We start from the raw sequence: 17,329 nt of genomic DNA, 5'->3' as shown, positions 1-17,329 counted from the left end.
CACACACACACACACACACACACACACACACACACTCAAACACACACACACACACACACACACACACACACACACGCATTTTAAAGTGCTTTGTGACAAAGTGACTTCTAGTGACGTCTGCATTCCAAAATGAATCTAAACAATCCAAAATGCTAACTGAATTAATAGGAGTTGATCTGTGGTGGAGCTATAGTGGACTAGTTCCTGATCTGAATGAATGTATGTCCTGGTTCCACTGGGGTCATCAGGCAATCACTTCACTTGGCAAACACCAGCTTGTGACCTCTCGCCTTGGCAACACTCCTCACAGTCTGAGGCACTGACTGTAACCTAATTAGACTTGGTCACTATTTATTTTATTGGTTACTATTTATGAGAGTTGTAAATATTGGAACAGGCCCCCGACAGCAGGGCGAGTTCTTTCTCTGAATCCTGTGTAGCGTGGCATCTCTCTTCAAGTGCACTGATCTGATGACTTCACATCGCCGCCACCACCCGGTCCTTCTTAGTGATATGAAAACAAACACATGCCACACTGTTGCTTAGCAACAAAGGCCACTGGGACAGGTTCCTCGTCCTTTGTGACAGCTCCGTTGGTTGGGCAAGAAGAAAGGAAATTCTACAGATGGGACATTTGAGAGACGATCTATATACCTGTCTATATTCATATCCATATCCTTGAGCGTCTTTGATCTCTATACCTATCTATAATTGTATCCATACCCATCAGCACCTATGATCTATATACCTGTCTATATTCATATCCATATCCTTGAGCGTCTATGATCTCTATACCTATTTATAATTGTATCCATACCCATGAGCGTCTATGTTGAGCAGGTGGCATGCAGGAGCATGATGACCTAGGCTGATCTCCTACCTCTCTCCTTCTCTTTCCGTCAGTCACACCGTCACAAGTCACAGTGAATTTGACTGGCACTAACCCAGTACCACGGACCAGAACAGGATTTATTCTATTCTTTAATCCCCATCTCCTCATCAATCCCTCCCTCCATCTCTGTCTTACTCTAGTCTCTCGCTCCTGCTACCTTCCGCTCACTCTCTCTCTCTGTCTCTCTCTCTGCCTGTTTCTCTGTCTCTCTCTCTGTCTCTCTCTCTCTGCCTGTTTCTCTGTCTCTCTCTCTGTCTCTGCCTGTTTCTCTGCCTGTTTCTCTGTCTCTCTTTCTGTCTGTTTCACTCTCTCTCTCTTTCAGTCAGTTTTTTCTCTCTCTCTTTCTCTCTCTCTCTCTTTCTCTCTCTCTTTCTCTCTCTCTTTCTCTCTCGCTCTCTCCCTCTCTCTCTTACCCCAGTCGGGCCCGTCCATGTTGCTGGGGAAGTCGGTGGCTGCGTCTGCCTCGTCTGCGCCGGCCAGGAAGTCGAAGCCCTTCATGGCCTCCTCCGTGTCGAGGTCATCGCTCAGGTCCGTGGACGAGGACGGGGACGGGGAGGAAGAGGAGGGAGACGGAGACGCTGTGGCTTTCTTCCTCACCATCTGGGAGGAGAGGGAGGGAACGAAGGAGTGAGAGAGGGAGGGAGACTTTGACTTTTAACAACCCTTTATTGGAACACTGATCACAGGCCACATTAAAAACTTAAATAGTTATAGTTCATAAAACCACCATAGCATGCAAAAGAGAGAGAAGAGGAGAGAGAGAGAGAGAAAGAGGGGAGAGAGAGAAAGAGGGGAGATAGATAGAGAGAGAAAGAGGGGTGAAGCAGGTGAAGAACAAAGAGACAAAGAGAAATGAAGATTCAGATGTTAAACGAGAAAGTGAGAGAAAGAGACTGTGTGGCTGTGTGGGTTTATTTGTGTTTAAGCCAGGTCTCCTTAAAAGACAGACAGAAAGAGTATGTGCGTGTGTGAGTGTGTGTGAGTGTGTGTGTGTACCGTGGCCATGTCCATGATGGTTTTATCTCTGCCTTCGCTGTCATCATCCTCGTCTTCGTCACTGAAATCGACTGCTGCACTCTCTATGAACTTAAAGGCCTCCAGCACCGTGGCAGAGTCAGATAGCTCCGGCTTCCTACACACACACAGAAGAGGGGCATTATTAATTGATATCCACAAATGAAATTCAGGATTCGTCAAAAATAAAGCTCTCGCAACTCCTAACATATTAAAGGTTTTTACACCCCGGGTCTTGAAATGAACTAACCCACTAACATCTAACACAGATCATGTTCACCAAACACCAAATTAGCAAGGAAAACAAAACATTCTATTTGGAATATTGGTGGAATGAAATCAAAACACAACACAAATTAGAATATTATCTGGCCATGAAAAGAGAGCATACATTGAGTCTCTTTTCTCTCTCAGAAATACAACACAGAGATGTGCCTGTGCCTGTGCCTGTGCCTGTGCCTGTGCGCCTGTGCGCCTGTGCGCCTATGCGTCTATGCGTCTATGCGTCTATGCGTCTATGTGTCTATGTGTCTATGTGTCTATGTGTCTATGTGTCTGTGCCCTCGCCTCTTTCACCGTCTGCTCACCCCGTGTCAGCACCCTCCTTGGGGGAGGAGGGCTCAGTGCCGTTCACCATGCTGTCGCCGCGGCGATCGCCCGTCCTCTCGGCCAACCCGGCGTCACTGGTCAAACCCAGCAGAGCTCTGACCCGCTGGGACTTCACATCCAAGATGGTGTCCGTGTAGCCAACCTCCTGCAGGTAGCTACGGAGAGAGGAGGAGGAGAGGAGAGGAGAGGAGAGGAGAGGAGAGGAGAGGAGAGCAGAGGAGAGGAGGGTAGAGGAGAGAAGAGAAGAGAAGATAAGAGGAGAGAATGGAAGAGGAGGGGAGAGGAGAGGAGAGGAGGGGAGAAGAGAGGAGTCAAAATGACATTCAGATACTAAGTTCCTCTAGAGTCGTAACCCTGTACAAGCATTCAGCATTGAAACATGCAGCTTCTGCACTTGACAAATGACAACAAACAATAACTCTGTTAAGGAGACAGACATTGAAGACACAGGGCCATAAATTAATTGACTGGCAACTGGCAATGAGCAATGCAATGAGCAAAGCAATGAGCAAAGCAATGAGCAAAGTCTACCACACCACACCACACATGATGGCTTAAGTTCATGTGCAACAAACTTTGCTCATCGCTTTGCTTGATGCCTGTCAAAGAAATGAGAACGAAAGCGTGGAGTAAAGATAGAGGCACAAAAGAGAAGAGGGGAGAGAGGAGAGGAGAGAAAATGGCATCACAATAGGGACTTTTCAACAGAAGACAGGACAGAAGAAAAGAGAAGGACAACATGAGAGAAATCAACAAAATAAAAGATATGGGTAAGACGAAAATAAAGAACTTGAATATGGGGAACAAGACGAAAGGTTTTCGAGTTTGATCTCAAAACAGAGATCTACAGGTTGACTTGACATGAAGTTCATCTTCAGTAATACCGACAATCGGCCTAATCAACTTCTGGATGCGGCTTTGTTCAGGGACGAACGACAGCACCAACACAAGCCGTACATGAACACTCTCCCCCTGAGATGGATAAGATCGAAAAGATCGAAAAAAACAAGTTCACTGCTGAACTGCTGGAGAGGCTAAGTGGGTTCAGCGAAAGCTTCCACAGGCTACGAGCCACCACTGATAAGCTAAGCACTTTTACACATAACAGTAGAGCCAGTCAAAGCCACTACCAGAACAATCTGGAGCTACAAAAAACACACATCATTTTATAGTGAGCGATAGCAAACTAGGTATGTCAAGAAGACACTAACACACATAGTCTTAGGCTGTAGACAGACACAAGTCTTAGGATATGCTGTAGGACAGACACTAAATGCCAAAGAGAAACTTCCAGAAAACTCCAGCAGAATCATACCTCACGCACTCCCTGTAGTGGAAACTTTCAGTGATAAAACAGAATCTGGATTAGTTCCAGACGAGTCCGTGCTGGATGAAGCGAGCGAGTCTGAGGCGGAGATGCTGGGTGATATGACAGCATCTTAAAGAGCAGCTTTAAGACAGTAAGATGGGCTGAAGATGGTGGAGAGAGAGAGGGAAAAGGAAAAAAGGAGCGAGAGAGAGAGAGAGAGAAAGAGAGAGAGAGAGAGAGAGAAGGGAAAAAGGAGAGAGAGAGAGAGAGAATGGGAAAAGCGCTCCCCTCCGTCTCTCTCTGTACCAGCCTCGACAGGGACAGGAAAGGCTGAATGCCCCGACACAATCCTCCATTCATTCCTCCGAGTTACACACACACACACGCACACACACACACACACACACACACACACACACACACACACACACACACACACACACACACACACACACACACACACACACACACACACACACACACACACACACACACACACACACACACACACACACACACACACACACTGACTGACTGTTACACACATATGCACACACACACACACACACGGACAATCCCACACACGCGCACACATACACACATCTTTCAAGCAATGGTGGGAAGTTTGATTGATTTTTCACGTTTATTTTATGCCTATAGACAGACTGTGCCTGGGTCACTGGGTTCAGAAGTGTGTATGCTTGTTTGTGTGTGTGTGTGCGTGTGTGTGTGTGTGTGTGTGTGTGTGTGTGTGTGTGTGTGTGTGTGTGTGTGTGTGTGTGTGTAAGAAATAGTGTGTGTGTATGACAGTGTTTATGAGAAACAGAGTGAGTATGTGTTTTAAAAGTTGAAAAAGAGAGAGAGAAAGAAAGAGTGTGTGTGTGTGTGTGGCGAAGGGTTCAGGGTGGACAGAGCATCACTGTGCTGCTGTGTCTGCCTGCCTCAATTTCTCTATCTCTCTCTCCCTCTCTCTCACTCTCACACACACATTACATAAGAATCCATACATATCTTTTACAGACATATAAACTCTCATTTTCTCTTTCGTTCACACACACACACACACACACACACGCACACATAACTGTTGCCTTACACACTGCCACATAAGCACACAAGGGCAGTTGAGAGTTTCCTCTCTCCTACAGACAGACACAGACACAGACACACACACACACACACACACACACACAACTCAACACCTCAACACTTCACACACCTCAACACTTCACACACCTCAACACTTCACACACCTCAACACCTCGCCTACTTCACAGCAACCCACAGAGATGACAGTACTGACGCTGGACTTAAGAGGGCGCTACAGAATCCGCTCTGGTCTCCGACCACCCCAAAAAAATAAAGCCCTTAAGAAACCACTCACCCTAAGTCAAATTGATACTTTTAAACTCCACATCACAAGACACTGTGGTTGGCCCTGTCTGCACTCAGCGGTCGGTGTTTATTTGGTGCCATTCTGGGCCGCTGGTGGGTCATGGGGCAATGTGAAGAATGTTGTGTCCGGTGTGGTGTGGGGACTTTGTGGGATGATGTTTTAAGGCTTTAAGCTGGAGCCGAAGACACTAGCGCAGACAAAACGGCTCTGTCCTGTCCTGTCCTGTCCTGTCCTGTCCTGTTCTACTCTCTTCGATTCTGTTCTGTTCTAGAAGACCTTACCAAATCAACCAATCAGTGTGACTCCTCTGACTCATTGATTAACAAGGGCACTCATTAACCAATCAACAATGACATCAATGACATCAACTGAGCCATCGCTGGAGATCACTAAGCTGTTCAGACATTATGAGATTACATTTATTTACAACTACATATCATACGAGACCCATGCTTCTTCAACAAACACAGCTGTCACTGTTCAGAGTGACAATTCAACAGAGGCACTATCTACAGTTAAACATGGCCCCGAAGCCTTCAATTCAACAGAGGCACTATCTACAGTTAAACATGGCCCCGAAGCCTTCAATTCAACAGAGGCACTATCTACAGTTAAACATGGCCCCGAAGCCTTCAATTCAACAGAGGCACTATCTACAGTTAAACATGGCCCCGAAGCCTTCAATTCAACAGAGGCACTATCTACAGTTAAACATGGCCCCGAAGCCTTCAATTCAACAGAGGCACTATCTACAGTTAAACATGGCCCCGAAGCCTTCAATTCAACAGAGGCACTATCTACAGTTAAACAAGGCACCGAAGGTGTTCACAGTTCCTCTCTGCCAAAAGGACACCTACTATGAGCCTCTGCACAGAGTTCAAGGGTCATGGGGTTAGTTGACTCAGTCTCTCAGGGCTGTGTAATACTTTAAGGTGCCTGGTCTCACCGGATTAACTCTTCAAACAGTCACACGCTCACGGTACCTAATCCGCATTAAGGCCATTGATGGCCATTAACGTTAGTGATTTTGGTGGGGAGAGAGGCATGACGAATACACCTGAGACCGATTAGATCGCTAAGCATCGGATGAAGTCACTTTCGCTTGGGGTTAAAAGGGTGAGTGTGTGAGTGTGTGTGTGTGTGTGTGTGTGTGTGTGTGTGTGTGTGTGTGTGTGTGTGTGTGTGTTGGGGGTGGGGGTTGGGTGGGAATACTGTTTTTTAACAAGCTTAACCTTTTGTTCAAATACAGTCTCAGCACTTTTAATTGCTTTGGGATATGTGAGTGTGCAAACGTGTCTTTATGTGTGAGTGCATTCGGGATTGAATCCCAACAGATGTGCCGCATTTATAGAGAAAATGAGAGTTAACACTTCATGGATCAACATTCAAGTCACACGTTTATAAACATTCAAGTCGCACGTTCAGAGACACTCAAGTCGCAGGTACATTCAAGGCGTACATTGACAAATATTCAAGTTGTGAAGGCACCTACATTCAGGTACCACTCGAACACTCCCATCTCCCCTGCCCTCCCACATTAAACAGGTGACCCACACCTGTTATCCGTAAATGTACTAACATGAGTGTGTGAGTATGTGTCTGAGTGTATACGAGTGTGATATATATATGTATATGAGTGTGAGTTTGTGTTTGTGTATACGTACATGCATGGGTATTAGTATGTTTACTTGTGTGAGATTGTGTGTGTGTGTGTGTGTGTGTGTGTGTGTGTGTGTGTGTCCGTGTGTCCGTGTGTCCGTGTGTGTGTGTCCTGTGTCAGCGTGTGTGTGTGTGTGTGTGTGTGTGTGTCCGTGTGTGTGTGTCCTGTGTCAGCGTGTGTGTGTGTGTCCTGTGTCTCCATGTGTGTGTCCTGTGTGTCCATGTGTGTGTGATCAGCACACTCACTGTCTCAGCAGCTGGCGCCCCTGCTTCCAGCTCAGCTGGCTATTTGGGGGTTCCTGAAGCTCGCTGTCATTCCCCTCGTCTGTGGAACAGAAAGACACAAACACCCATTACAAACACACACACACACACACACACACACACACACACACACACACACACACCCAAACACACCAACACACACCCACACACACACACCCACCCACCCACACACACACACCCACACACAAACACACACACACACACACACCCACCCACACCCATTACGTCACCTGATGCATGTGTGTCACCTGATGCATATTACTACATAGTGACTACCTTAGAGAAATTACATTTACATATTAAAACTTTAAATTACAATTACCCGGACGCTGTAGTTTATAGGTGTTTCACAGTTGTTATTTTTTTTCTCTGTGTAGGTAAAGATAGCCTACAGGTGAACATGTGGTCTTAATGTAAACAGTACTGCTTTACACTGGTGAGGGTTCTGGCGATCAACCTTTGTGAGTACAGCAGCCAACATGAACTTCAGCATCAACAACCACTATGTCATATCAATTTCTGTGGAAGTGAATTCATCCTTTACGTTACGTGAAAATGTGTGAGTCACTTAGGGTTGTGACGATTACCACATTACCGTGGTCATGAGATGCCAACCCCCCCCCCCCCCCCCCCCAGTAAGACATAATCCATACCATGACAGCCCTAGTGTCACATACAATGTATTGACTTCAGGTCAATGAAGGGAAACATTCTACTTTCAAAAGCACTATCCGAAACACTAATCTGGCAGGGAGAACAGAAAAGCGTTTCACAATCATCTGGGTCAGAGAGAGCCGACTTCGTGGCTCATGTGATGTAACCCAGGGAAAACAAACTTCAGACAAACTACTAGAAAACCCGTCGCTCCACACCACTGAACACTGAAAGCCCTTTTCTTTATCTCTTAAGATCTCCAAAACGTGGTGGAAACAGGGCATAAAAAAAAAACAGAACAAAACAAAAAAAGAAATGAAACAAAAACATACTAGTTCTTTCTCTGGCGAGACCATAGTGCTACGCCAGAAGTCCAAAGAAGCATTTGGCCAAGTCAACATTAGAAGAGAAGGTTTTTGAAACGTTTCCTTTGTAAACATGGCTGCTGGACACGGTGCTTATAACAGTGTGCTGGGGCACGTCCTTCTCCTGTGCTTTGGATCAAGTGACTGCAGGGCAGACAAGGCATAACTGATTGTCCTTGCGATACCATGACGACAGTAAAGCTCTCTGTGGACTTCCGTAGCTTTGGAGCTTTGGTTTTGTTTTGGTTGGTCTGACATTTGTTTTCTCACGTCTCAGACTATGTGACCACAAAGTCTCTGTGAGTGTGTGTGTGTGTGTGTGTGTGTGTGTGTGTGTGTGTGTGTGTGTGTGTGTGTGTGTGTGTGTGTGTGTGTGTGTGAAATAAGTCTTCTAAAACGGAAAAGGCAGGCACCATTCTCTTTCTCTAATCTAGGGCCAGCAGTCTAGTGCCAGTACCCCAATGTGTGTGTGTGTGTGTGTGTGTGTGTGTATTAGTTAAAGCTACACCAAAGCACATCATTAGGCAGTTGGGGAAGCTTTCAAAATTGACTTGAAATATTTTCGTCACCATTCAACATGCTGGTTATAATTAGACCGTACCAACAACCTTCTCCCATTCTGGATCCAGCAACCAAAGGGCAGGCCATGTATTACTTAGTCTTGAATCTCAGCGGCTTCCAAGACTCGGTTTTTGGGTCACACCTGAGCCGTACCTGAGCCACACCTGAGCCACACCTGGGCCACACCTGGGCCACACCTGGGCCACACCTGGGCCACACCTGGGCCATACCTGAGCCACACATGGGCCACACCTGGGCCAGACCAGGGTCACATCCAGCTCAGACATGGGGGCACATCGGGAGCTGCTCACCTGAATCATAGCTGGGAGGTTTCATGTCCCCCTGGTTCAGCTCTGTGCCATATTTGAGTTTATGATATTTTGCCCTGAGAAAAAGAGAGAGACAGAGAGAGAGAGAAAAATATAGGGAGAGAAAATCAGGGAGAGAAAGAGAGAGAGGTTTAACAAACAAATTGCCAAGGTTACAGTTTTGCAGTTGATTCCATCAGTTACAAAGATCTGAAATGCTTGAGGCGACCTTGCTGTGTGCACCATGCTGTCTTGAGTGTGTGTGTGTGTGTGTGTGTGTGAGAGAGAGAAAGTGAGTGATATGTATGAACTTCCAGTAAATTCTAGGGGTGGGGGAAAAAATCGATTATTCGATTTTAATCGATTCTCTCTAAAACGATTCTGTCTCGATTCAGAAAAGTTCATAATCGATTTTGTAATTTAAAAAAAAAAAAAAAAAAAATTTTTTTTTTTTTTCACATCCATTTTATGTTGAAATGCAAGCTGCATCGATTATTGGATTGTTCATAGAAAGTCAAAAAAAAGCTTTTTCTCTCATAAAAAATAGAGAAGGTAATTCATCTGTTGATTTTCTTTAATTATCAAACACAAAGTAGGAAGTGTAGCAAAGACTCTAAGTAGCAAACTCAAATGTTTTAAAAGTCGAAATGGATTGATAATCGTTTTTTTTACACATCCATTTCATGTTGAAATGCAATTATCGATTGATTATCGAATATCAATTCGAAACCGATAAAACGATTATCGATGCATTTTGACTATTGAATCATTTGAGTTTGCAACTCAGAGTCTAAATTGAAGAAAATCAACAGATGAATTACCTTCGCTATTTGCTTTAATAGAGTAAAAGCTTTTAATGGTCACAATTTTGACTTTCTATGAGCAATGCAATAGTCGATGCAGCTTGATTTCAACATAAAATGGATGTGTAAAAAAAAAAAAAAAAAAAAAAAATAAAAAAATTTAAATTACAAAATCGATTTTAAATCGATAATCGATAATCGATTTTAAATCGAATCGTTGACCTCTGAATCGATTTCGAATCGAATCGTGAGGTGCCAAGAGATTCCCACCCCTAGTAAATTCTTCCAGAAGCATACGCAGGATTTCAAGAGATGATCTAAAAATAATCTATATTGACGAATTGAAGAAACATATCCTTTCATCATCAAGACTATCTACACACACTCTCTCTCACACACACACACACACACACACACACACACACACACACACACACACACACACACACACACACACACACACACACACACACACACACACACACACACACACACACACACACACTTGCAGGGGGATGGTGTTGTTTTGGGTCGATCATGTTTGCCCACCTCAGGGGCTGTGCTGAGTCACCATAAATAGCTGCTGACACATCTTGTTACATGTGTGTGTGTGTGTGTTCTGTGTGTTCATGTGTGTGTTCATGTGTGTGTGCGTGTGTGTGTGTTTGTGTGTGTCCTGATAAAGACGCATGATGAAGCACCCAAAACTGCAGAGTCATGGTAGAGTCTTGTTTTTTAACGTTTAGTTTTATTTGTATAAAAATAAACTTTGTCTCTGAAAAAGGCAATTTAGGACGTGACAATGAAACATGGTTAAGGTTAAGTCTGTCAATATCAATGTTTTTTTACAAATTCAAGCAAGGATTATCAGGGGTCCAAGCAGAATTTGCAAAGCACCCCAAGTGACAAAGTGTTGATCTGAACGCTTGAAAGTGGACCATTTGAATTTTAGTAATGTTATGTGAAATGTTAAACTATGACAGAGAAACAGAGTAAAGTGTGCAGGTTAAAGCTTGGCGGGAATGGGTGGTTTAGATTCAGGATATGAAAGAAATTCATAAGAAATATGATCAGAACTAATACAGCTTCATTGCTTCGACCACGGTTTCCTGTATAAACATCAGAAGAGGAGAGCTTCTATTCAAACCTGCCCCCCCCCTTGAGCGAGGTGTTCTTCAGTGGCACTGTTGAAGGACATTTATGTCCATGAAAATGTAAATGTGTAACGAATAAATAAACGATGGAACTCACAACATCACGAACAGAAGTAAATAATTAAGCTCCTGTGTATTACAAGGGCAGGACCTTGAACAAAAGAACTATGCGTTCTGCACTGGGGAATCGAGTATTCATATTTCCATGGCAATGATCTCCCCCTCAGAAAGGTACATGGGCACCGTTTCATGGTAACAGGTCTGAGGCACCCTGATGATGAAAGGAATTATGCAGTCCACCCAACAAAACCAACAAACTTTTTAAAAAGAAAAAGTTGAAAAAGAATGTAAGTTGAAAAAGAACATTAAAAAAGGAATGCATGGTCTGACCGATATTCTTCTGGACCGTGATGCACCTAAAGCCTTCTGTTTAGGTTCTAGAGAAGTCTAAGGAAAGGTTTTTTGTTCAACTACATTCTCTGTGTGGTGTGTGTGTGTGTGTGTGTGTGTGTGTGTGTGTGTCTCAGGCTTGGCGCCTTAGTGAGGTGTGAGGAGTTCAAGGCTTTCCCCTGACAGTGTGAGAGACGAGGGGAAAGGACATCACACCAGCAACTCATGAGTCATCAGAGAAAGTGAGGGGGATTGAGGAAGAGAGAGAGAGAGAGTGAGGGGGATTGAGGGAGAGAGAGAGTGAGGGGGATTGAGGAGAGAGAGAGGAGAGAAAGTGTGGAAGAGTTATGTGGATCTGTTTGTGAAACCGTGTGAAACTGTAGGCAGAGAAAGTGAGAGAGGGAGAGAGAGAGAGAGAGAGAGAGAGAGAGAGAGAGAGAGAGAGAGAGAGAGAAAGTGATGGCTGGAACCGTGGTGTACAAAAAGTCAGGACTAAAAACAAATTAGGATGCACAGAACTTTTCTCTGTGGTCAGAAGCTGAAATGGGCTACCATCGAGAACTCCTATGCATCATAACAATTAAAACAGCAGTCAAAGTAACAAGCTAACTACAAAAAAGGTTGCAAACACCAACAGCGGCATAGTTGGCATTGATAAAAGCTTGCTAGCATGCTTAACTGCTGTCCTTTGGTTACACAGTTGGCGTCGTCGTGCCATGTGAGCTTTTCTTGCATCAGACCCAAACCACAGAATTACATAGTGCTTGGCCTGGGTAGCTAGCAGGACTGACAGGTGTGTTTATCTGTCCTTCACATGACCATAGCTGTCAAATCCCATGTTTTATCCCGGATTTATCCACGGATTTGCAACATTTCTCATGTGTCACGCACGACACTGAATCTCACGGATTTAACTAAATCTCACGGATTTTCACACTCAACGGCGTAAAATAACAAATACAAGTCCGATAGACTGCTGATCATGCAAGACCGCCGTGTTCACACTATGAGGCTCACTACATCTGTGTAGCAGTTATACTAGTCGATGATGTTTCAATATTAAGGACCTTGTAAGGACCGTGTAAGGACCTTCATCACTGAACAAAAACGTACACACTTTGTCTTTTCTTGTGTACGTGTGGGCGGTGGGAGCAGCGGCTCAAGTGAGTGACTGAAGATGACGCCAAAACTATTTGCCTCAAAAAGAAGCAAATCGATGCATGCTTATACAAGGATAACAAACACAAAACATTCTTCCTGTTGCATTGCTGTGCTAGGTGCATTCCCTGCAACAATAAGTAGTGATATTACCGATGACTGGATTGAATCTGATTGGTTACTGTGTATTGTGACCGACACCGGATCCCCCTTACAAAACATCACAACTCATACCGCCATACGACTGTTTATTGTAAAACAAGCAACGCAGTAAAACAAGATTGAAAAGAAGTTGACCCACATAACACAACATATGTTATCGGTTTTGGAATAGGCCCTGAGTGTGTGTGTGTAAATGTGTGTGTGTCGATGTGTGTGTGTAAATGTGTGTGTGTCGGTGTGTTTGTGTGTGTGTGTGTATGCGTTTCTCACCTCTCCTGTTTGAGGGCGTACTCCAGCATCTTGATCCTCCTCACCAGGTCCTTCTTCAGGTTCTCCTGCCCCTTCCTCTCCCCCTGCAGGAAGGCAATCTGAGCCTGCACACACACACACACACACACACACACACACACACACACACACACACACAGTTGTTAGAACTAATAGAACTTTTCCTGTTTCAATGGTTTCAGCAGAAAAGTCGAAAAGAACTATCAATACAAGAACACATGAAGCGTATTGCATGCAGTGCAGTTTGTGTTGTGATTTAATGCATTAATGTGTGCTTGTGTGTGTGTATAATCTGATCAGTGTCATTATGTTACGATTAGACAATCATTCAGCCGGTCGGCCAAACAGGCATTAGGCTTCTCTTTCACTCTCTCACACACACACTCCCTCCCTCCCTCCCTCACCTCTCACACAGCATTCTGGGACCATCCTGCTGAATATACTCCAGTAGACACACACACACACACACACACACACACACACACACACACGCAGCGAGAGATCTCTAATCTGGAGAGACAATGGCCCCTACCATCAGCCTACATCTACAGAATACAGCCATAGCACAGTCAGAAATCCCTCAATTGTCACTTCTACACACACACACACACACACACACACACACACACACACACACACACAGACACACACACACACACAGACACACACACAGACACACGCACACACAGACACACACACACACACACACCTGGATGTAACCACATCAATTCAAAGTAGAACTACAATATTTTACAATATTGTAGATATCATAACCACAATCATAGTCCTAATATTTAAATGATCATTTCTCCAGTAGATTCCAGGATGATTGCACGACACTAGCTATAATTATAACCACTATAATTACAACTACCTCTACCCCTACTATTACTGCTTATCATAATAATGTTCAGAGTGTTTCTCATTCCTGAATTTGGCAACACATATTCCACACATGATGGATGACTGAAGCTCAGTGCAAGGCTAATTAGTCACTCACTCAGCCTCACCAGAGATTGTTTTTATTGTGTGTGTGTGTGTGTGTGTGTGTGTGTGTTTAGTCTGTTTAGTGTGTTTGTATGCATATGTATGCATGCAAACCACCTCACACATCTGGGTATTTGTACTTGCAAGTGTGTGTGTGTGTGTGTGTGTGTGTGTGTGTGTGTGTGTGTGTGTGTGTGTATGAGTGTATGAAAGAGGGCAAGCATCTGGGTATATGTGTGACAAACAAGAGTGTGTGTGTTGATGTGCACACAGGAACCTCGGGGGGTAGACAGCTGTGTATCCCAGATTCCACAGTAAAAAGCACCCACACGTCCTCTTTACACAACAAATATGGATTACATCCTCTGAGTGTGTGTGTGTGTGTGTGTGTGTGTGTGTGTGTGTGTGTGAGAAAGGGAGAGAGAGGGTAAGATAGATAAAAAGAGAGGTAGATAGATAGAGTTAGTGAGAGAGAGATAGATAGAGAGAGAGAGTTAGATAGAGAGAGAAATAGAGATAGATAGATTGATTGAAAGACCCTTCTCTCATGTGGTTATATTTGACATTCCTGTCAACACTTATACTCTGTATTCTGTAAAATGTGGTTTCATGTGGGAGTGAAAGAGAGACGCACGTAACTTTACTGTGGAAATTCATGATCTATTTAGGACTGCTTTAATCTGGCATTATCACAGATTCTGTATGTGAAAGGGGCTAGAGTAGAGAGAGAGTAGAGAGAGTAGAGCTAGAGAAGGAGGTAAGTAGCATCCCCTCTTATGCTGTTATGGTCAGTCCTTTTCAGGGCTGTCAAGAGCCACCACCTTCTCTCTCTCTCTCTCTCTCTCTCTCTCTCTTTCTTTCTCTCCCTTTCTCCCTCTCTCTATTTCTCTCCCTATCTCCCTCTTTCTCTCTCTTCCAAATATAGCTGCAGTGCTCAGTAAGAACACACATAAGAGAGGCAGTGACCCAGGCCTAACCAACCATGATTCACACACTCAATGGACCAGTGGGCTCAGATACACTTCTTTATCTTTCTCATCTCTCTCTCTAATATTGTGTGTGTGTGTGTGTGTGTGTGTGTGTGTGTGTGTGTGTGAGAGAGAGAGAGAGAGAGAGAGAGATGCAATGCAATGAGAGGTGGTAAGACAGATGGCGAGAGGCAGGGAGAGAAAGGGAATGTGTGCATGCTAGTGTAGTGTGGTTTAGAAGCATAACAACTTCAACCTCTTTTGATTGGACAGAACACACAGCACCCATCTGGCCCCTGGTGATACTAACGAGGATGGTTTGTGTGTGTGTGTGTGTGTGTGTGTGTAGATGTGTGTAGATGTGTGTGGATGTGTGTGGATGTGTGTGGATGTGTGTGGATGTGTGTGGATGTGTGTGGATGTGTGTGGATGTGTGTGGATGTGTGTGGATGTGTGTGGATGTGTGTGGATGTGTGTGGATGTGTGTGGATGTGTGTGGATGTGTTTGTGCGTTTGTGTGTGTGTACATCTACATACATGGCTATGTTCAGACTATTACTCAAAATCCATGTTATGTGCATATCCAGTTGCAATCCGATCATACGTAGAAAAAAATCACATGTAATCCGTTTTTTTTCCCCAGTTGTGTTCAAATTCAAAGCGCATGGTCTGACTGCTCTGATCAGATTCCAAGTGTTTTTTTTCCTTGGACACTGTGACTTTCGACGCAACGTAAAGTCACACGTACCGAAAGCCTGCTAGTTTGGTGGCGGAGGGAGCCACTGATAAGTGGTGCAGCTTCTCCATCTCTGTCTTGTCACTGTTATGAATCCTGTGTTAATCCAGCTACTCATTGTCATGAGGTAAATTCATACATTTATTTCTTTAATGTCAACATAACTACTGGGTGCCAAGTCATTACTACAGTAGCCAATGTAGAAGAACACCGAAAATGAGGATTGCCACACGGACACACAGATCTGATCACATTCTCTACCGTGTGGTCGTTCCCTCTCTCTCTTTCCCTCTCTCTCCCTCTCCTCCCTCTCCCTTTCTCACTGTGTGGGTGAGATCAGGCCAGTCTGCACTATACACCTCATCAGTGTGAGAGAGGGAGAAATACGAAAGAAAGAAAAAAGACAGAGGGAATGGATGCAAAATAAAAAGATAACTGAAATGACAAAGAGAGAAAGAAAGCGACAGACAGACAGGATTAGCTCCTCAGTATCAGCAGGCTAGCTGACGACAGACAGACAGGATTAGGTCCTTGGTATCAGCAGGGTAGTTGACGCCTTTCCTTCCTCCCTCATCTCGTCTTGTCTGAGCTCTCTGGTGTCAGGTGGCTTTCAGGTTAGAGCACCTCCAGCTCGACCAATCCCACACCACTTTCCCCAAACTCGACCAATCCCAGGCCACTTTACCTAAACTCGACCAATCTCAGGCCAATTTCACTAAACTCGACCAATCCCAGGCCACTTTCCCTAAACTCGATCAATCCCTGGCCACTTTTCCTAAACTCGACCAATCCCTGGCCACTTTTCCAAAACTCAACCAATCCCATGTCACTTTCCCAAAACTCGACCAATCCCAGGCCACTCTCCCTCAACCCTTGCCCACTTTTCCTAAATCCTCGTCCACTTTCCCTATACCTTCCCAAAGGTAACCAGCAAATGGTTTACTCAAAATCCATGTGCAATTCAGTCCTTTACGGTTCAGGCCAGCATAGTGAGTCTGAGAAGAAAGACACGGCAGCCGCTGCAGCATCAGGCATCTTTACCACTAGAGGTTCATGCTCAAGTGACTGCCAACATATCCCTTAAGTGGAAAGATACAGCTATGTATGCCTCCAACGCGAGATATTAGCATTACTGCTGAAAATGTAAAGACTGATGATCAATAACGAATGGAAATGTGTGATTCGTGTGAAGTTAATATGCACATGTAACTGGAAGGCCCCTATTTTTACCTGGTACATTACATCATAAACCTTCACCTGTCTCTCGCTCTTTTCTCCTTTGTACTCCGGCCAGCTCCACTTTCTCTCACTGCTGCTTCTGCTTTGATTAGCCAGCTTGTGTGTATTGTCCACCTACAGAATCTAAATGTAGTTTGGTCCATGACACCCATCCTCCTACTCTTTCACACACACACACACACACACGCACAGACAGACACACACACACACACACACACACACAGGGAGGGTGTTAAATGCTCGCCTACCAGAGGTCTCAGCTCAGCACAGGCTTTATGGTTCCTCTGTGCTAACTCCCGATGTAGTCTGCTATTCTTAGTTTTTGTGTGTGCTCTTACTGTGTGGGAGACGAGCTGAGGAGACACACACACATACACTCTCACTCAACCTCC

The 17,329-nt window shown here is 44.6% G+C and overlaps 1 protein-coding gene across 1 annotated transcript in view; it reads right to left on the bottom strand.

The window, feature by feature from the left end:
• strn (striatin, calmodulin binding protein) overlaps nucleotides 1-17,329 on the bottom strand; it is a 55,645-nt gene that overhangs the window by 14,387 nt on the left and 23,929 nt on the right. Inside the window, exons 2-7 of the mRNA XM_080840365.1 lie at nucleotides 12,990-13,093; nucleotides 9,056-9,129; nucleotides 7,126-7,204; nucleotides 2,494-2,670; nucleotides 1,889-2,024; nucleotides 1,306-1,492 (exon numbers count right to left, since the gene is read on the bottom strand). Coding sequence (XP_080696491.1) covers nucleotides 1,306-1,492; nucleotides 1,889-2,024; nucleotides 2,494-2,670; nucleotides 7,126-7,204; nucleotides 9,056-9,129; nucleotides 12,990-13,093 — 757 coding nt within the window. The remainder of the gene's footprint in view (nucleotides 1-1,305; nucleotides 1,493-1,888; nucleotides 2,025-2,493; nucleotides 2,671-7,125; nucleotides 7,205-9,055; nucleotides 9,130-12,989; nucleotides 13,094-17,329) is intronic.

Source organism: Sprattus sprattus, assembly GCF_963457725.1.
Source record: "Sprattus sprattus genome assembly, chromosome: 1".
In the NCBI taxonomy this organism is placed as follows: Eukaryota; Metazoa; Chordata; class Actinopteri; order Clupeiformes; family Clupeidae; genus Sprattus; species Sprattus sprattus.
This window is presented reverse-complemented; position numbering and strand designations above follow the sequence as displayed.